At 39.2% G+C, this 21,951-nt stretch overlaps 1 protein-coding gene across 2 annotated transcripts; it reads right to left on the bottom strand.

Moving 5' to 3' along the window:
• Positions 1-3,850: 3,850 nt before the first annotated feature.
• On the bottom strand, positions 3,851-18,092 carry LOC148017263 (uncharacterized). 2 transcript variants are annotated; one of them, XM_087663044.1, is made up of 6 exons: positions 17,966-18,092; positions 16,755-17,873; positions 13,992-14,528; positions 8,433-8,866; positions 4,281-4,428; positions 3,851-4,159 (listed from the first exon to the last, which is right to left on the bottom strand). In XM_087663044.1, the coding sequence occupies exons 1-6, from the start codon at positions 18,023-18,025 to the stop codon at positions 3,947-3,949; spliced, it is 2,511 nt and encodes an 836-aa protein (XP_087519170.1). In that variant the 5' UTR covers positions 18,026-18,092; the 3' UTR covers positions 3,851-3,946. The 2 variants fall into 2 exon arrangements, with proteins under 2 accessions (XP_087519170.1, XP_087519169.1); XM_087663043.1 differs by having other exon boundaries at positions 16,755-17,879; positions 17,966-18,055.
• Between the last annotated feature and the right edge of the window lie 3,859 nt (positions 18,093-21,951).

The following is a 21,951-nucleotide window of genomic DNA, read 5'->3' as shown; positions in this document are numbered from 1 at the left end:
TTCTATGTCGCACCATGGCTCTATGGAGACGTGGCTCGCCAAGTACCAGATCGTTAGGCAAGATCGAGAGGAAGCGCGAGCTGAATTTCGACGTAGTACGTATCATCGAGACTGATTCAATATCCCGAAGGCATGGAGGAGATGCCGCGGTTTATGTCAACGCGATGGTTGCATGGAACTTAGACCGTAGCGTCTCGCGAAGGGATAGAGGTCTCAATGGAGGATTGGAAATTCTCGAGGGGATGTAGTCCAAAGGTGATGAGGGGTTTAGAATCTGTCGTATCTTAATTTTATATGTGACATATAATTTGAGTGTTTCAATGTACAGTATAAAATATATAGTGCAGTGTGGTCGCGCGGACGGCATTTTCGCGTGGAGCATATTGATAAAATGCCCTCCACAATGGATTGTGGTATCATGGCAAGGTTTGAGCAAGAGAGCCGGCGACAAGCAACGGATCCAAATACGGTTGTGGATGAGATGGATTATTTTGGGAACTTGCAAAGTATTGTTACGGTGGATTACCGTAGCTTCTCCATGATACTATTCAATGTGCAATGGTTCAAAGTGGTACTTGGAGGAGCTAGAGCAACAGTTTGACGAGGTCCATTTGGATTTCTCGAAATAGATTCCGAAAAAAAAATGGATGGATTTCTCGAAATAGATTGCAAAGTATTGTTACGGTGGATTACCGTAGCTTCTCCATGATACTATTCGATGTGCAGTGGTTCAAAGTGGTTCTTGGAGGAGCTAGAGCAACAGTTTGACGAGATCCATCTGGATTTCTCAAAATAGATTCCGAAAAAAAATGGACGGATTTGCGCAACACCTTTGTGTTGCCGGCCTATTGTGAACATGTGCATGGACTCATTTGCTTGCTAATTGTATTACAACATGGTTTATGTCACAATGGTTTGAACTCTCTTGTATGTGTTTGTGAACAGGTAATGTTCTATCCAAACACCCGACAACCTCGATGGTGGTATGTTATACCTTCAACTCCCCGAAGTGTGAGAGTATATGATCAAAGCGATGTTCTGAGCATAGATGAAGATAATATGCAAATAGAGGGGTCAATATTACAAGGGGTGGAGGCCGTCGAAAGCTTGGAGCCAGCATCGGCTAACAATGATGGAAATACAGGAGTCCAAGAATTCTTTGAGAACAAGGTGGACTCATTCTTTTGTGGTAACATGTCTATCGACCTTCCAGTGTATGCAGAGTTGTGTCAGGAGATTAACATGGGACCATAGGATACTTCATACTTGGAGCATCCACTTACTCAATTCGTTGACCAATCGCTTAGAAGGGTACATAAGATATGCATTTTAAGTGAGATTTTTTTTAATGATTTATATTATTGTACTTTGTATGATTTAAATTGATTATTCTAACATCATTTTTTGTCTGTGTAGGTGACATTTTCAGGATGAGTCGAGGGATGAGCAATGAGGAGTTACAAAACATCTTCGCACGCATGTCTCCAGACCAGATCGCGAGATTTAGAGAGATGGCATACCAGGAGTTGTCTCGGTCTTCGTCAGGACGCTCTGCTAGATCTGTTTCAGCGAGATCGGATGCTTCGGCTTTGAGCAGACGAGCTCCACGCTCATGACTTAGGCCAGAGGGAGGGAGTGCATCGGGATCAGGGGGATGCTGTAGGGATACAAAGGTAGTGAGCCCGCGGTCGACACGGGATACAGGTGCAACTCCTCGCTCTCGTGGGCCTTCAAGGGAGCGTGCCTCAAGCTCAGGTGGATGCTGTGGAGACATGGACGCGGTGTCTCCGTCTCGTCATTCAGCTGGAGTTGAGTCACCTCACAGATTTGTCACACCTGTGGGGACGTCTACTCTAGTTACTTCGGCTTTTGCTCAGGCGTCAGCCAGGTGGCACCCCTGTGGGTGCCACTCTGAGAGATATTACCCCGGTCAATACACCAGATGCACAAGGGTCTCCTGGATATGCCCAGGAGCATGGACGCAGATAGGAAAGGACCCATCTTAGACAGACTTCAGGGGGTTATGGATATCTAGTCGATAGTAGGTCAGGAGCCATCATCATGAATGATGAGGGGAGGAGGGTGATGGCTTGCATGAGAGAGTTGTGCCAACAAGTTTTTTGGCGCAACGTCTTGGATCATTGGAAGAACATACCGGAGGGGAGCAAGGACTACATAGTAGCATCCTTGCACGAGGAGCTTCCGGTGTCAGCCTCACTAGATAGATTCTCTATGGGCTGGATGATGGATTGCATGCGTGCATACATGTCACATAAACGATCCGACGCACGCAAGGCAATCAAGAGTGGGGCTGCAAAGCCCGAGTGGTAAGATGCACACGAATGGCGTCGACTGAGGGAGGAGGCTATAGATTCTCCAGGATGTTGGAGTCAGCAGCGCAAGGCGGCGAGGGTACGACTTGAGGCCGGAGTGGTCCATCATCTTGGGAGTGGCGGCCACAAGATATATTTGGAGGACTTTGTAAGTTTTTCTTTTGTTTTGCTTGTTTATTTTTTTGAAATATTCTTTGTACTGACAATCATGTTTCTAATAGTTAGCATTTTGTTTTCTTTGCAACACTCCATTACAAATTACGATCCGACTGGCCTTAAGACTCGATATGCAGAGAGGCACGGTCTCATTGCATTGATCGATCGATTGTATAGATGCAACATCCCTGTAAGTCACTCATCTTTCTTGTCCGTAGTTACCATGAGATATTTGAATGCATTATTGTATGGTGGATTGATGTGTTGTTTCTTTTTCTGCAGAGTCCATTCGATGCTTCTTTGCGGCAAGATGAGCTTTCGAGGGATGAGGATTTGTAGCTTGCCCTTAGATCCCTGGAGCTCACACACCTTTATTTTTGAGTCGCCTGATCTATGTAGACATTTTCTATGTATTAGTGATATCCTGACATGATTGTACCGATTGCTTATTATGCGATCATGTATTTATTTCATGTATCAGTTTTACGATTTCAATATACATTGTTTTTGTTTGCAAGTGCATTGTACACAATAGTGCAAAAACTATTTTCTATGGCTCTCATAAAGCACACAGTGCTTTGCCCTGCCACAAAATTTTTTTTTCCCTGTTCCGTCGCTATTAGTGTCGCAATTTTACTGCTCGCATCGTTATTGGCGTCGTTATAGGCGTCACAAACCGTCGCTATCACCATCGATATTGGCGTCGGTAAATGCGACGCTGATACCGATGCTGATAGCGACGGTAATATCAACGGTTCTATGGCGTTGCCAATAGCGACGCTTTTTGCGACGATGAGGGCAAAATTATTTATTTGCATTTTCATCGCTTTAAACGTCGGTATAATGTCTATATCTTGTAATGAGATTGGAATGTTATAGAAAGAAAGAGAGGAGAGAATTGCGGCCTTGAATAGGTAAAAACATTAGCTAAAACAAAGTGATTCATTTTGATGAATATTTTAAAGTAAACATCATAATACAATATCAAATATGATTGGAAATTAAGAGATTGGGCCTTAATTAAGGAGAACACACTCCACTCATTAAAAAGAAAGCAAGAAGTTCTCAATTTTATATTTACAAGCTCTCTAGGCCTAAATGTAAAAAACATGGATTGGTAAATAATGAAAATACCTCAATACAAGTGTACATTAACATGTGCTATCTTTTGAAAAGAGCTAGTATATCTTCAAGAATACAGCTTCTAAATATTGCACTCTCATAACATAAAAAAAGATACCTATTATACATCAGTTCTTTTAGTAATGGATTTGTGATTACATGTAAACACAAATGCTTTAAGAAAATAAATAAAAAATATTTGAATTTTCACGTGTGAGCAAGGATGCTTGATAAGACCTGAATAGATAACAAGCAGACTATTTACATGCGAATGTGGTGATATTTCACATCCCACCCAATCAAAAGTGAGATAATGCATTCACATTCTCACAATATTATGTAGATCCAAACTTTGTTTGATAAAATCGAAAAGTGGACAATACTGAATTCATAGCTATCACCATACAACTAACCAGTGTCAAAACAACCGAGAGTGTTGACCTAGAACAATATTCAGCTGGGAGAGTAAAGCTGTTGCAAACATAGGTAACATATACCAGAACTCCAACACCCACTGAACCAGCTGATAAGAGTAAATAAGCAAGCATCTACAAAAAATATCATGTAAGAAAAAACACTGATCTATTATAAATATATTGCTATGTTCTCAAACTACAAAGAAACGATTTTAACCATGTTTTGTTTATAAAAATAGTTTACTCTTAATACCTGATCAAATATCAAAGTTGCAAATAACCATATCTTTTTAGGTTTGATCTCAAGACCCATTGTGTGAGACTTCAACTTTTGAGCAATCATAGCCCCAATTTGTATTACAGATACAATCAATGCACTGGCTGAAATACCAGCAACATACCTGAGGGAAAAAATATCACAAATGACTTCATTAGACATTACCAAATCATCAAGTCTTGTTAACTACTATATCATGGTTTGCTAAATAAAGTAAATTATGCTAGGAATTAAATGGCATTAATGTAGAAGATAACACACATGGAGGTCTATGGTGATGTGTGTAGGTCCTTCACATAAGCAAAAAACATGTCATGACCTAATCAACAAAGTCCAAAATTTGATTTAAAATGCATGCTTAGAGAACATCAAGATTTTTTCCATGAATTGTAAGTTTCTTAACTTAAAGGTTAACATTTAAGAAATTTGGATGGATCACCAATATGATTGATGATAGCTATTAGATGATTTGTGGATTACTTCATTTGAATTGGTCACACACACATGTACATATGTATACAATTTTGGATTTACAAGCACGTATGCACGCACACACACACACACACACACACACACACACACACACACACACACATATACATACAAATCAAAGTAAAAGAAATTTTAGCCCAATGGATTTTTTTGGAGTTTTCTTGGTCATTGGTTAAATTTTAGGCTTAAAAACTCAACACATAGCCCATATATACAAAATATTACATATTTTGGCCCAAAATTCACCAAAGATAACTTAAAAATAGGAACTTTCTCATTGAATTCACCCAACTTACTAAACTCTTCATTGGTGACCAATCAAACATTCACCTACCTATCTACAATCTAACAATCATGAAGATATCTTATTTTTTACCCTAATACAAATACATCTACATGCACATGTGTATGCATGTAAGATGCACATGTACACACATATACTGACACAGATGTGTGTGCTCGCTCACACACACACACACACACACACACACACACACACACACACACACACACACACACAAAAGGAAGGTTTACCAAAACACTTTAGAATTTCGTGCAAATTTAACAAAAGCACCCCTCAATCTTTAGTTAAATACACTTCCAATTGTTGTAGAATTTTCCTAGTCAAAGCTTTTCTCTACCAAGGGTCTAGACCTAGGTGGTTTGAAAAAGAATCTCCACAATTGAGCTTATAGATAATGTCATATATATTGCCCATGAATCATGTTTAGTTTCATGCCATTTATGTACACATACTATCATATCCTCATTCTACCATTATGCATTGATGGGACACAATTTTGCAACCAAAAATTTCAATTAATGACATACTCAATATCCTTTTGATATTTGTGAATGGTAAATTTAGAGCTTTTGCAAATATAAGAGATACAAGTTGGAAATCTAGGCCCAAGTGGGGGGGTACATTTGAAGGTTTGATCAAGTTTGGAAAGTTCTTTGGGAATTTTTCTTTAAGATGGGACATTTTGGTAATTTTTCCTTCCAGCACATCTAGGGTGGTCCTATACATATATACAAATACACACATGTACATGCACACATAGACATACAGACCAAAAACACACGTAAACACATACACACATGCATACACATGAGTGAGAGAGAGAGAGAGAGAGAGAGAGAGAGAGAGAGAGAGAGAGAGAGAGAGAGAGAGAGAGAGAGAGAGAGAGAGAGAGAGAGAGAGAGAGAGAGAGAGAGAGAGCATAGATCCTCTGGCTTTTGGAAAAGTCAAGGCTTAGTTGTCTACCTAAGGAACTCTTTGAGAAAATAAAAGAATTCTTATTCCATCCTCTAATGATGCTAGAGAGAATCCATGAAATATGGAGCCTTTCCAATCAATGTCAATAAGGGAGTCATTAATCTAATCTACAAAAGGGATGAAAAAGACAACGTGGCCACATGTACACCAATAGCTTGTCTACCTACCTTCAAGATCTTTGCCAAAATCGTAGCTAGAAGACTCTCGACCAGTTGGATGGCTAGAATGACTGGATAAGGAAACATCAAAGACGTTTTGTAAAAAGTAGATAAATAATAGACTTCATTATCATCCTTTGGAAAGGCTTTGAATATGCACAAAAAGAAAATCATTTTTCAATCCCTCTAGGACATGGGACTTAGCAAGAAAGTCATCAAGTATATAAGTGCCATCTTTGAAAATGAATGTGCTAAAGTGTTAGTCAATGGTGAGATCCTAAATCCCTGCTAGTTAAGAGATCCCTTAAATAAGGATGCTATTTGGCACCCCTCCTTTTGCTCATATCAAGAGATACCCTAGGGTGTCTAGTAATTGATGAAATAAAAAGGGTAAGGCTTCCATGGATCAAATTTCTTGGTAGCAATAAGGACATGATACTAAATGAACCTATAGATGAGAGTACCAATGGAAGTGTACATAAGACCCAAAGCTTATTCTAGGATAGTCTACAAGCATTCTATAAGGCATCAACCTCTATGATCAACATAGAAAATTTAGGATCAAAACTTTAATTAACCCATCCTATAATTAGATAATCCAAAAACAGTGTAAGGAAATAAAATAGGGAAAAATATATTGAAATCTAGGCATAGTAATAGGTTTTGGAGGGATTCTCAAATGAAGATGAGATAGGGATGAGATAGGTATTGGAGAGGGTAAAGGAAAGGCCGAATCAATGGAGTGGACTTCAATCTAACTTTATAGCTAGTGTGATGGTTTTGAAACACATTCTAATTTTTGCTATTATCTATATCCTATCATATTGATAGAGTCATGGTTTTTGACAAATTCTAATTCATAATATTATCTATTTTGATCCTATTGATAACCTAGAAGATTAGGTATCAAGGCATTGAAAGCTCTTACAGGGAACTTTTTGTGGTTTTGAAATGTGGATCAAATTAACTTTCGAAGACTGCACTCTCTACAAAGTGGATGGAGGGTTTGGGCTTCCTAAGCTAGAAATCATGGCCTGCAAAGTTCTTTTAAAATGGATCCTATTACAATAGCTTTTGGTCATGTAAAAATAAGAAGTTTGTTGGTTAGCTTGGCAACACTATAGGGATCTTACATGCCTATTCCCAATGCAAATTCTGCACTACCTTTGAGTAGCGAGGATTGAATCTGGTTCAGCTACTTCCATTAAGGCATTAGATCAATAGAGACCTCAACATGACCTATCCTCTATGTTTCAAAAAGGGCTTCAAACCTAGAAGGACATGTGGGATTTTCTTAATAGAGACTAGATTATTGAGCCTCGGTTAAGGGGCTCTTTAAACCTCTTTGAAGACCACGCCTCAAATGGGCAATCAACTTAGACCTAGAGTTCAACCCTTGAGGCATTTGTTGGAAAGTGGATAAACCACTCATTTCCATTCCAAATCCCTTATCTAATAAAGACTTCTTGACCCACAAACTTAATCAACAATGGTCACTCAATTGGACCTCCCATCAGTGCATTATATGCATTTTCACCTTGTAACATAATTTAGCCTAAAGTGGCACGTCTGATGTAGCTAGTATTACTTAAATTTTTATGAACTAACTCTAGAGCATCTAAAATTACCATTGGGGTTGGATTTTGTCCAAGATGCTCCACTAAACTTGAGACATTTCAAATCTATTTATGATCTACAAACCTAATAAAAAGTTTTTTGGTTTGTAGATGTTAATCCTAATTCCATACAACCCTTAAGTCCTCAGGTGGAAAAAAATCCTGATTGCAGAAATACAGAAACTATCTTGAGTAGTCTAGGCATGGTTGATAAGCTATTATTTGTGGAATATTTGGATAAGCATAAACAAAGCATTCTTTAATAATGGAATTGTTGAACCTTGCAACGACAGACATATGCCGGTGAGGATGCAGGACGCCAACAAGCAGCCCTGAATACAAATCCTAATTATCATCATCCTATCTTAATAACACAGCAAAAGCTGAATTCTGATTGGCCTGCACTATGCTATAATCATCAAAGGGATACGGTTAAGGTTTTGGAGAAAGCTATGCAAATATTTCCCCTCATTTTCCCTTATTTTATTACAAATATTGGGGTGTTCCTCTGAGAGAGAGAGAGAGAGAGAGAGAGAAAGAGAGAGAGAGAGAGAGAGAGAGAGAGAGAGAGAGAGAGAGAGACCTGAATCCGGCAATTCTGCTGTAGGAGACCGTGGTGCCATTTGTCCAGACGCTATTGGTGATCATGACAAAGAAGGCGACGGCGCTGGCGAGGACCGCCAATGAGCGGAGAACGACCTCAGTGACGGCGAGGTGGTAGTCCTTCCGATCATTACCGTTAGTATTCGTATAGCTATTAGAGGTCGTAGAAGTAGTGGTGGTAGGATCATAAGCAGGATTGGTAATAGTTCGGGTACGCGTGATGCCAGTAGTAGTAACTGCTGTGCTGGGGCGGCCACTACCGAAATGTACAGTCCTTGTCGAAGCCACAGTACTCGGCCTTGCAGCTCCTTTGTTTGTAGACGTCAGGACTGAGACCCTCGGAGCTGCAATCGAGAAATACCTATTCAGTTGTGGCGGGCTAGCGCTCCCATCTCGGGCGGCTCGCTTGCTGCTCTGTTTATGCACAGACCGGCCAGACCAGTATCACAGTCCGAAGAACTCAAATCACACAAGAATCATGTGTCTAATGGTTAGTTATATTATTTACTTTGTAAGTACAGCCAAAGGCTTACAGGAATACTATAAGTTAAATAAAGAAATTAAAGATACTGCAATATGCCAGAGAAGCATATCGTCCTAAGTCGTCAGAGGTCTGTACTACATGGGCTGAACTATCGATGAACCGTACCTCTCAAATGCCCAATGCCACAGCGCATCCCAGATATAGAATGAAGAGTGAATGTATTCCATAGAGCCCAATTATGCCAGCGATCCCAGAAGTGTCAAAAATGGAAGACAAGCTGCGCATATGGATGACAACCACCGAAAGTTGCGGGTGTATAATTCTCCCAACAATAGCACTCCAGACTCAAGACAACAAAGACCATATATACCGTGCCGTGGAACAAGAAAAAACCTCGTATGTCTGCAGGCATTCAAAACTGTGGTGCAGAAAAAGCACAACCCAGGGGAAATGTTGCATCTATTAGGCGGAACAACAATAGGGAGACTGCCCAGTAACATTCACTAATCAAATACCTTGCATTCGGATGGGTTCTTATTTACCAAGCCCACCATCACTAAAGATTTGTCCAGCACAGTTTCCCTCTTTTCATGTTCCATAAAGATTTGTCCAGCACGCTTTCCCTTTTTTCACGTCTCATAAAGATTTACCCTTATCCACTAACCATGCTTGAGCTTTGCTAAGCATTAAACGATATACTTGACTGGTTGATGCATCCTCCAAAATCAACATGTCCTTGGTTCTCCATTCTTGCCAAGGGTGTAACCAAGTCTACTAGCCGAGGGGAAAGGAGACCAAGCATGCAAGTAATACATGCTCTAGGTATATGGAAGATTCGATTGTTGCTTTTGTCCACTTGTGTATTCTCTCTCTCTCTCTCTCTCTCTCTCTCTTTTGTGGAATCTTACTATGAAAAGAATACCATAATCACCATATTTCACAAAAAGAGAAAATTCTCATCATGCAAATATTCAAAATTAGGTTCTCTCTCTCTCTCTCTCTCTCTCTCTCTCTCTCTCTCTCTCTCTCTCTGTGCTCCCTTTGGAAGCTTAAATATAAGAACACCATCATATTTATCTTTCACCAAATGAGAGAAACCAAATTGTGTAGAAAAGTGTATGAACGAGTTATAGACACGAAAGATGTGACGATCAAGAGAGTGTACTTCCCATGACTCTTACACATGTTTCTAAAGGAGTAATAAATAAAAAGCATATTGTAATCTATTTCTACAAAGTGTGAATCAATCCAATGAAATTTCACGCATTGCAAATTACTTCAATATCTAAATAACATGATCCTCACTTGATTTGCCTAGTAATTCAAATTCCAAAAGTTTTGGATTTTGATCTCTTTTGCTCACATGCATATACAATGTTAATGTCTATATAAGTAGGTGATGTGTGTGAAACTCTTGATTGCCACTATTATGGTTAGATAGTGCATAATTATTATGGTTAGATAGTGCATAACTATCTCAATGGGACATGAGAGAATCATCCAAGTAGGTCAACTAAAGATTGTTTACAAACCATGCTAGGTTGCAATTGGAGTACCAAATTTGTGAACATAGCCATTCAAACAAGGAAACAACAAGTGAGAGCCTATTGGAGAATATTTAGGATATTCACCTAATCCGTCATGCTTCTGTTGCTCGCACTATGCTAGCTTCATCCTTGTACATGCATGCTTTATGTATCAATCATCCATTCATGACAATGCATCAAAGGATAGTCTAAGAATGGTGGAATTTAAGGTTTGCAATAGAGTATTTACAATCTTAACCAAAAAAATATCCTTCATGGGATTGGTTATTCCAAGATTGGCAATAACCTAGGAGGATAGTGAAGTCTAGAAGTGATAACACGAAAGAGAAACATGGCATAAGGAATGTACTAATGAAATACAAGCTCAATACAAGTGTATACGAAAAAGAGAAAAAGAACATAAGAGAAAAAGAACTTTTGTTGTACCATTGATCTAAACATGTAGAATATTATCACTAACAATTTATGCAGCTACATTCTTAAGAGCTCTATGATTTAATGATGTTCATGTAGATGGATATTAGGATGAGGACATAAAGTACATAAGGTTTGTTGATTCAATAGTGGGGCCCTAGAGATTGAATGTTAAGAGGCATGGGAGGGAATTCCAAATAGGCATACCATCCACTCAATTGATTTATTTAAAAAGGGCTGGGAATTAAATAAATATATAACATGCTCCTTCAAAATATGTCCAAAATTGAGAAACATAGTGGTTCGACATCATGTCAATTGTGCAAATATTGATCCATCTAATCACTTGCATAACTTTTAGTAAAGATGTCAACAAAGTTTCCCTATATGGAACAAAAGGCATATAAGGTAATTGGCAAAAGATATTGAATCTTTACATATGTGGTGAGATGTGGAGTATAGGGTAATTGGTAACTTGAGGGGTTCACTATAGACAAACCTGTACTATCATGTGTGTCCAGGTCATGACTTATTAGTAAATTTATCAAGAACAAAAAACATCATTTTCTTATTCAACTTGTTAATATCCTTGCTAAGATTGGTTATTCTAAGGTTCGTGCTAGAACTTTTACCATTTTACCAAAAAAAATCATTGTTTAGATTGGTTATTCTAAGGCTGTCAATAAGCCAGGAATATAGTGGATGTTAGAAGAAAAAGCATGAAAGAGGAACATGGAATGGAGGAAGATAAAAATGAAACACAAATGAAAAAGAAAGAAATGAGAAAATCAGAATTTTTTCCATACGATTAATCTAAATAGGAATTGATGGGTACTAACAATGTACCTAGGTGCATCCTTAAGAGTTCTAAACTTTAGTGACTTTCATCTAGGTGGATCTTAGGAGGACGACACAAGGTATGTAAGGTTTGAATAGTTAATAGCATGGTAATGAAAGCTTGATGCTAAAGGGCATATGAGGGAAGTCTAACTAGATTTACTACCCAATGAATTGATTTATTTACAACCATGGATGAAAATTAAAAAAATCCATAACATTCTCTTTCAATAGCTACCCAAAGTTGAGAAACATAGTGATTCAACAACACACCAATTAGGCCGATAGAGATTCATCTAATCATGAACCATAGCTTTTAGTGAAGATGTCAACAAAATTTTCCTCAATGGGACAAATGACAGCGCCATCCTCATTGATGATCCGTTGCAAATTAAATATCAATATTGAATCTCTGATGCATGTGTGGTTGGATATGTAGGAGTATAAGGTCATTGGTAACTCAGGGTTTTTCCTATATGCAAACCCTTACTATCACATGTGGCCTACTCTAGATTGGCAAAGGCTATGAAAGACATCTTTCAAATATTGCATTACTTATATCCATAGATTTCAATCAATGATCATGCACTTTATATTCATGTTAGTAAGCCAGCATGGTCATATTTATGGTAGTCTAAATGGGTCTTTGATTAGGCTTTATCAATGGTTAATATGAATTAATAAGAGTATCAATTGGCATAGCAAAATTCCTTACTGATAAAAAATTCAAATTTTGTAAGTGTCACCCTAAGGATTAATAAATGTAAGATCATTATGTGAAGATTTTTCTTCTTAAATTACATTGTGGAGATCACGTGTATGTGATTAACATTAAGATAGTCTAATTAATGCTTTGAGATGCATGTTCATGCAAAATCAAAATCTTTATCCACATCCATCCAATGGTGATCTCCTCAAGGCTTCTTTGGGAGCATACTTAGGACTCAAACTAGAGCCAAGGTCTTGTGTTATTAACTACATGTGTAGCATGTGAGTTTACTAAAAGAGATTTTAATGTATCAAATTTACAAAAATACGCCTTCAAAAGGTTATGATTTTTGGATTTTGGGCAATAGTTATAGATTTGTTTTAAAAACATGTATTTTGTCAATAGAAAATTTAGAGACAATATATTTTATAAATAGAGCTTAAACACATGATATATAGGGTTTATGCATAGTGAAAAATGGCAATATATAAGGTTGATGTATAGATTTTGGATATATTATGATGATCAGTTGTTATTATATTTCTCCTCCACTATATGTGATTATTCCTTGACAACACATTACAACTCATGGAGTCACGACTATTTTGGTGTTATGCCAAGCCCTAGAAAGTTTTGCGTTGATCTTGTTAGAAAATAGTTGGGACACCTTTTTTTGTCAAAGTCAAATAAATCAACTCTCTTGGTAAGGCTACAAAGAGGAATACTTGTTAGAATACAATTTAGACAAGTATCGACTAATGATTCTTGGTCATAGTTAGCTTGATATGATGGGGATTTGATAACTCGCAAATGGAGAATTCAATCAACTAATAACCTTGGTCAAGCTTGACATGATGGAGATTTGATAACTCGCAAATGAAGAAATCAACAAAATGATAACTTTGGTCTTGTTGCTAGCTTGCAAATTTTGGGAAATTAACGAAATGGTTTTGACATTGCGAATTTGACAACATCGTGAGCTTCTACAAAGGAGAGACTTTATACCAAGCTAGGTGTGGTTTAGGGCTATTGGCCTAGGATAATTGCCAAATAACCCCCTAGCTCCAACTAAGAGTGGTGCAACATATTTAGTCACTACTTGCATTTGAAAGTAACGATGACTGCAATTTTAGTAATTAGGAGAGAAAAATGGCGTGCCACACGATGGAAACTTGACCTATTCGACATCTGAAATGTGTGGCGAGTCTAACTGTGGCTGCACTCTAGCCCCTTGCCCCTAACCACACCTAGCTAGGGATGCATTGCCTCTCGAGCACAAGCTCATGATGTTGGACGATGTGGCTTGCACTCTGATCCCATATATACCCCTCACCGCACCTAAGTAGGGATGCAGTGCCGCTCGAGCACAAGCTCAAGATGTTGAACAATCTTTAAAAAAACTGACGGAAAAGAGCACCTTTCCCCACTTCAAAAAACTGTAAACTTCTTGTGTGTGATGAGATGATCATGCTGCGGTATAAATGAAAGTGGCTAAGGATTAATAAATTTTACGGCATGAAATGAACAATATTGAAGCAGACCTGTTACCTGGGTTGTTGCTTGGTGAGAGGCAGACTGTCGAGGCGAGAGAGGAGTAGGAGAGTCGAGGAAGGGCCTGGCCGTGGCTGGATGGGCACTGGTGCTGGTGGAAGAGGAGGATCCTAGAGGCTGGATATGCTGGCCGTGCATCTGCGACTGCGTGTGAGAGATGCTCATGGAGCGAGCCATGTCCCCCGGCGCCTGCCGGGGTGACATGCTGACAGACGAGGCCTCCACGTTTGATGCCGACGCAGGAGCAGCCGGCCTCATCTGCGTCGGTGATGTACTCATGGTTGGACTCCGCGCCATATAATTATGAGCCGAGACGGCCTTCATGGAGCGGCTGCCGATATCCGGTGATCGCACTCGCTCTTCCTGCTGCTGCTGCTGCTGCTGCGGCGGGGCCATACTGGCTCTGTGCCGCGGCGACACCACGGCCGTCGACTGCCTTTGTCGTGGCGACAGATTGACGCTGCTTATGGACTTCCGGCTGGTGGGGCTCCCGATAGTATTATCGTTCGTATTGATAAACGCAGAAGGCCAGTTCTGTAAGACGCCGGGCTGATGTTAGGCTGAAAAAACTCATTACTATACAGAACATCAATACTTCAAGGTAATACAACGAAATAATACACGACTATCAATGAAATACAAGTGCAAAAGGAACAACATAAGAGATTAAAATTTTAGACCATTCACATGAGCATACGATTAATGACTACTAATAATAATGTTCACAGGCCCGAGCTTTGAGATTAACGGAAATGGATGTTAGATGGATAACACTAAGTAAATTATGATGGAGGTTGAAAGACTTGGGGGTAGTGTAAGTTAGCTTAGCACTTAATCCATTGTGAATTGTCTTCCATGCCCCAAATATAGGTGTCATCCACTCATACCTTAGACAAGGCTCAGTTATGCCCTACTTGCCATGTAGTGCAAGTGTCCATGGTCTCTATAATGCTTTGATTTGATGTATCTCAATTGACCCAACAATTAGCTCATCTCCTACCTTTGGATCTATTGCCTACAACTTTTCCAAATCTAGTATCTAAACTAGAATCCTACCAATGTGCAATGTTCTTGTGGACTTCTCCTTATTTAGGGTGAAAAAGCCTTAAAATATTACGTACTTGGACCATAGATAGGCAATTGAGAGCTGGAGCTTAAGAAATTTTTAAGGGTCACTCTCAATAGCTACACAAACATGTGAAACATTTAAATCGGCCTAAGATTGAGTCAATGATGCCTGTATTGAGTGATCTCATCACATTTGACTATTGTGGATAGGATTTCAACACAATAATTTTCTCTTTATGGGACAAAACTCAAATCCAAAACTTTATTCTCCTTAGTGACGTCTCACATATAAAGGTAAGGGGCAAAGGGGCCAACAAAGTGATAGCCCCCAAAAACAAAACAATGAGGGCATGATAAAGTTTCATCTAACATTTCTCCTAGTGCACTGGTTTTTGCAATGTGTCAATCATTCAAAGTATTGGTGAAGGTTCAAATATGACATGCAACTTATAGAACTTTCAGATTTATGATTGTAATTTTTCCTTTGTTTGTGATCTTTCCTATTTGCCACAATAGTTTTGAAAGCAGCGGCAAGAGAATTTTGTTTGGAAAATGTCATTGTATACACACATCCTTACAAAGGGCCTAAACTTGGATTGATGCTTCGAAATGTGAGATATTAAGCATCTCCATTATATCTCCACGCCAAAAATAGTGAAGTTTTCTTGTTTCATCTTTACTTTGCTTTAAGAACACGAAAAAATGAAATTTTGTTGTTGCATGTTCACCTTGCTTTAGGACCGAAAAAGCTAGGAGCAAGGCCTTTAACCAATTATACATTGTCCAAGACTTCTTTCTCACACCCACAATGTTGCACGGTCATTCAGGGGGGTGGCCCGTGGGTCATTATTCCGTAGAGAAATTTGAAAATTTTGAGGGAGTCTTGATACCTATCACTAAGAACTTATTCTCACCAGGTTGCGACACTAAGAACCTATTCTCACCAAGTTCGGATTCCCAACCACGTTGGAACTCCCCTGTCGAACCGACTAGTTCGCATATGTTGGAGTTTGCAATCGAGATCAGAATGAGGAACCTTTCTCAGCCATGGGTGAAATGCTTGTCCAATGAGGGTCGCTTCCAGCTTTGCATGCGTGAGATTTTTCTTTACTGGCCCGGCACAACTTTGTAAGTTATTAAGATTACATTTTGCTTTTCTCCAATTTCCTTCGCACATGCAGGCACGCTTGTGTGGGCTCTCACCTCGCCCTCGAACCGATTGTGAGCCCTCTCTTTGGTCCTAAGTAAGCCCTCCCGCCCCTACATCGGATGAGCCTTCAGCCTCCCATACATGGAATTGTTCTTGATCATGGTAAGCGTACATGATCATGACTTTTGTCACCTCGCAAATGGAAATATCAACAAAGATGATAGCATCACTTTGCTTGGTGGGAGCAAAGTTCCTCCATCGCCATGGCGCTATCGCTTCGGGGCGACAAAAGACAGCTTAATATGTCGCACATATGCTAACCAGATGTCGTACATGTTGGTTGGAGGCCTTATAGATAGTGGTAGTGGTGTTAAGGATGCTGTTGTTTAGTTAGTAGAAGAGGCGTGCTTTGACTGTGACGGTAAGAGAAATCTCGCATATAAAGGGATGCAACGTCATGAAATGACAGTGAGATGTTAAAGACATGATGAAGTTACAAAATGAAAGAGCCAACGCAACGAGATTGAAAGCGGATTAGTTACCTGGGGCGCTGTTGCTGGCTGCAAGGCAGCAGACTGTCGAGGTGAGTGTGGAGTCGAAGAGAGGGAGGGTCTGCTGGCGGGGTCGGCACTAGTACTGGTGGGAGAGGAGGCAGTCGGTCGCTGGGTATATTGGCCGGGCATCTGCGACATGGAAGACATGCTCATGGTGTGAGAAATGTCTGCCTGGCGCATCTGCCGCGGGGACATGCTCACAGATCCGTCCAACGTCGTCTGCGTCGGCGACACGCTCATGGATCGACTGAAAGGCATTGGCGGTCCTGCCAGGTTGATCGAGCGACTGCCTATATCCGGTCTGACTGCAGGCGGCGATATTTCCATTCGCTCTGCTTGCTGCTGCTGTTGCGGCGCCATGCTTCCTCTCTGCCGCTGTGAGGGGACGGCCGTCGATGGCTGCTGTCGTGGCGACACATCGACGCTGCTCACTGACGGTCTATTGGTGGGGTCTTCGATGTTGTTATCACTGTAAGTATTTGCCGACACAGAAGGTCGGTTCTGCATGGCTATGCGTGGCGGGCTGATGTATTGAGCCGCCGACTGCCGGCTTACAGGGTTTTTAGTGGCGGCCGATTGCCGGTTGGTGGAGGCGGGAGGGCTGATTGAGGGCATCGATTGCCGCTTAATAACGTTGATTTGCGGCTGCTGTGATGGTGCGACCATGGTGCGCCCACGGGACTGATCAAAGCCCGCCGGGACAGAAGCATTATTTATCTCGACAGGCAAAGCAGCTGTCGTTTGCTGTCTTTCCAACGCTCGTATTCTCTCGGCAGCCAGTGATATATCGTTCGAACCCACGTCGCCATACTGCATGTCTTGCTGCACGTCCCCATCCTGCATATGGTAACGTGGCGACACGCTGCCTGTCCGATACTGAAAGGGCAATTGCGTGCTTGACGTATTGTCGGATGCCACGTAGTCGTACTGGCTGGATTGTTGCAACTGCCCTTCCTCCGTGTTATAACGTGTTGACACGCTACTGGCCCGATACTGCCTGGGGTCCTGCAGTTGCGTGGGCGACACGCTGCTCTGTCGATTTTGCATGGCGAATTGTTGCTGTTGGGGAGGGGAATTAACCGCCCATTCGTTGCTCATGCTCGGCCTCTGAAACTGAATCAATGTCAGAAACAAGAGAGCTTATAATAATGCAAGCATACAACAAAGGAAGGTAGAATACGTCTCTGTATATGTCGTACCTGCGCTCCGGCACCACCACCCCCGCCACCCGGCGTCGACCGATTGAAATCGTATGCCATGTTGGTGCGTCGATCAACCTGATGACGGCATTGCGGGACGCAATAACCACCATTTGCAAGGCCGCCTTCAACGCCGCAAATATCTGAGACAAACAACAAATTGATGAAAATGAGCTCCCACAAGTAAGAAAACTTGAGAACGTCCAGCAGCCACAACCACCTTAGGACCAAGGACGAGGGTCCAGATATCCCAAAGACACATTTCAAGCCGTGCACAACAACCCTTGGGTTTCTGAACCTGATGCACAAGTTTTTCCCAACGCAAACTCTTGTTTAGCATGGTGATGTAATCACAAGGGCCTGCCTTCTTGTAGTCCAAGAAATCATAAAGGCCTCTTGAGAAGGAAGAAAGTAGCGAGTGTATTAATCTACGAGTAACTTAATGTTTGGAGCATAGCATCCACTGGTAACTTAATGTTTGGTGTAGAGATTGACATTTGAAATAATGAGGAATCTAACATTTGACATTGGTCACAAAAATTATTATATTGGCTAGATGTTTTAATTTGGAAATGTCACATATATATAAATAATATTCACACTTTAATCTTAGAATTCTTTTTACATATGAATAGTATTTTTTAGAAAAAAAATTAAAATTAATCATTGGTTACCATAGTGCCTACATATAGATGTTACGAAGCGGAATACGTGGTAAAACGTCTAGCAAATCAGATCTCAATCATAAACAGCTTTATGACACTCATAATAGAACTTAGTGGAAAAATCTAATAAATCTACCATCTCAACTATTAAATACAAACAATATTATAATTTATAAGAGGATTTGAATAACTCAATAGATTGAAAAAGACAAGAGAAAAACACACGATTGGGCCCAATGTCCCCCATGGCAAAAGCCTTGGTTTGCCATCCTTAATTATATATTATAATTTTACATGGATATTTGCATTTATATCTTACATATAATTACAAATAAGGTATAAATATCAATTGAAATATAGAGTTTTAAGAGTCAACATGTATTCTATAATATGCTGCAATTGCTCCAGAAAATTCTATGGTCTAAATCTTGACATTTTGATATCACCATGACGTCCGGAGCGTGCCAAAATTCCCAAAACAACTCGTGAAGTTCTGAATTCCGATTTCGAATGAGGAACAAATGAAAAAACTCAGTTTTCACCTTGTTCTCCTATTTTATTCTCCTATTTTACATGCGATCTTGTTGCTTTTATAAAAAAAACTAAAAAAGAGCAAGGTATTCCATAAAGAAAGCTTATTTCAATAAAAGTATATCTTAGATCTTATATTCTAAAATAATCTATACTAAAAATAAATAATTAATAGTACTAAGGACAATGATCTAATTATTACTAAAGAAGTTTAAACTTATAACCTACAAATAGAGTAATAATTTTAATAATATAATATCATATAAATACATAATATTATATATTAAACTTAAGATAACTAATCATAATTATGAAATTTACGCTTGGACTTATGCTAACGCCTAGTACTATCCAAAGTCTCCGCTACCTGCTCTACACATCAACTAAAGCATTCACAATTGTTTATAAGTAAAATAAATAAACAATAGTGAATACCTAGGAGTCTTCAACTTCAAATAATTAAAATAGTTTGAAACATTATCCTACTCTTAATTTGATTCGAGTGCATTCTATTCTCATAAATATCCATTAATTAAATATATATTTCACGGAATCACCCACGTGCACTTTAAATTAATCCGACTCTTGAAAAGAACAGGCGTCCCCACCAATATCTCACACAAGGAATCCACCTTGTGTAGGAGCCCCGGTCAACAAATAAATTTTACAGAATCCACCGTAAAATCTCATAGAATCCACCAGCTTGACTATGCCTCCGCGCATCATACCCCTAGGGTGGGATAGCAATTGTCCACAATTGCTATTAACTGCTCAATGTGGAGCTAGCAGTGAAGGGTAAACACTAAGGGCATGACAGTCATCCGTTGCACATCTTCAACAGAATGAGTTTTTATTTGAAATTTTTTAAATCAAGTATCTAGTATAGAACAATGAATCAATCGGAGTCTAATTATTAGTAAACAATTGATTCTAATAAGGTTAAAAACTTGTGTAGGTGCCATAGATTTCTTTCATGGGAGTAAGAGAGTCAAAAGATAAGACATAAATATCATGAATGCTAGGTGTCATACTCAAAGCATCGATAACAATAAATAAAATTGTCATTCTAGTTTAGTAATAAGTAAAAATTTAAATAAGAATTTTAGAAAAAAAAGTAAAAGACTTACCCATTTTACCTTGATTGGAGATCTCTATCTTTACTAGAAAGCGTAAATTCGTAACAGAATTAGGAAGTTGAAGAATTTTTCAAAGTACTTTTAAATTTTTTTTGTCAGTCTCAATGTTTATCAAATCAAAAGATAACAACAGTAAAGGCATACTATAATTGTCAAAAATTAGAGTGGCAATCATATTGAAGGCCTACTTTGAACAAAAACAACTTATATCTGCTTGTGAATCAAGTTAGTCAATAACTAGAGAGTTGGTCCAACTTATAAGGAAGTTTACAAAACATTTACTTATGACTAAGACTAAAATTTAAAAAGAAAATGATTAAAGATAAGGCTAAAGTTGGATAAAATACTAGTTTCTTGGTTTTAAAAAAAAGTAATATTCTAGTTCTATGGCATGTTTAGATATGATTATCTTTTAATATATGCATACTTAGATAAATATAATTACAAGAAGGATAGAATGGAAAGTTGGTGTGGTGAAAGAGAGAAGAAAATTCCATGTATCCAGCAGTCTGCGCCTTCGTAACTTCAAATCCGTGAAGAATCTTGTTGAGTGTTGAAATAACCTATTTTTTCGCTGATTTTTGTTATTTTTGAGAGCTGAATGGTTGATTTTATGAGATGATTGATTGGTTTGGAAGTGGTTTGAGAGTGTTTTGGATAGGTTGGAATGATGTGAAGTTCTGTTGATGTTCTGATATGTTCTGTTTGGTCCTGATAGCTTCTGTTGAACTTCTGTTTTGTTCTGTTTTCTCTCTGTATGGAAGGATAGAGTATTGATTGATAGGGTTTGAGATTGTTTGAAATCTTATTGAGTGATTTTTGATGGTTTGGAATGGTTTTGGTATGAGTTATGTGGTCCTGATGCTTTCTGTTGACCTTCTGTAACTCTCTATTGAGCTTTTGTGAGCCTCTGTAGACCTTCTGTATGCTTCTGCATGTGTTCTGTTGGATGAGAGTGTAGCTTGGGAAATTTTTTTAGCCTTGGAAAGAGGTGAATACAAGTGCAAAAGAGCTAAAAGAAGTCAAAGAATTAGCTGCTGAAGACTCAAGTAAAGACTGGAGTAAAGTGATAGTGGTGAGATATGAAGAGTCACTGTAGTGGCTCTGGTGCCTCTTCATATCAGACATACCTCTTGGAAGGTGCATCCACGACCTAAGAAGGATTATGGAGGGTTATTATTGAGCATTGTAGTGAGGATATGATGTACTATTGATAGAGAGAGAGAGAGAGAGAGAGAGAGAGAGAGAGAGAGAGAGATAGTCAATTCTATGAAAACAATGTGATTGTACATGAGGGATTGAGAGAGAAGACTATGAAGACATTGAAGATGAATATTATGTGATGTATTTCCATTCAAAGATGGTGTATTCCTTTTTGTTCTTTGTTTTATTGATGGATTTTGTGAAGATATTGGAGAATATGGTTGATTCTATCAAATCCGTGGGAGATATCTACTATGATGTTGCGTGAAGAATTGCTATTTTCTTTGTTTTGATGATCAAAAGAATGAAATAAAAGCTTGTTGATGTTACAAGATAGATTTTCTTGCAAGAGAATTCCCTTTTCCTTGGTGTTCCTCTTGGGGCTCCATGTTTTTGGTGTGCAGTCGGGGAAACTTGCCATCAACAAGCACTAGAAGAGGCTGAAAATGAA

Source organism: Lygodium microphyllum, chromosome 22, assembly GCF_053477565.2.
Source record: "Lygodium microphyllum isolate KBCC chromosome 22, Lygodium_microphyllum_v1.1.10, whole genome shotgun sequence".
Classification (NCBI taxonomy): domain Eukaryota; kingdom Viridiplantae; phylum Streptophyta; class Polypodiopsida; order Schizaeales; family Lygodiaceae; genus Lygodium; species Lygodium microphyllum.
This window is presented reverse-complemented; position numbering and strand designations above follow the sequence as displayed.

Coding starts and splice junctions, on each gene's coding strand:
- LOC148017263 (XM_087663043.1), bottom strand. CDS start 18,025: ATGGCATACGATTTCAATCGGTCGACGCCGGGTGGCGGGGGTGGTGGT. Junction 17,880..17,965: donor GTGGTGGTGCCGGAGCGCAG/GTACGACATATA, acceptor ACATTGATTCAG/TTTCAGAGGCCGAGCATGAG. Junction 4,160..4,280: donor CAACTTTGATATTTGATCAG/GTATTAAGAGTA, acceptor TATTTTTTGTAG/ATGCTTGCTTATTTACTCTT.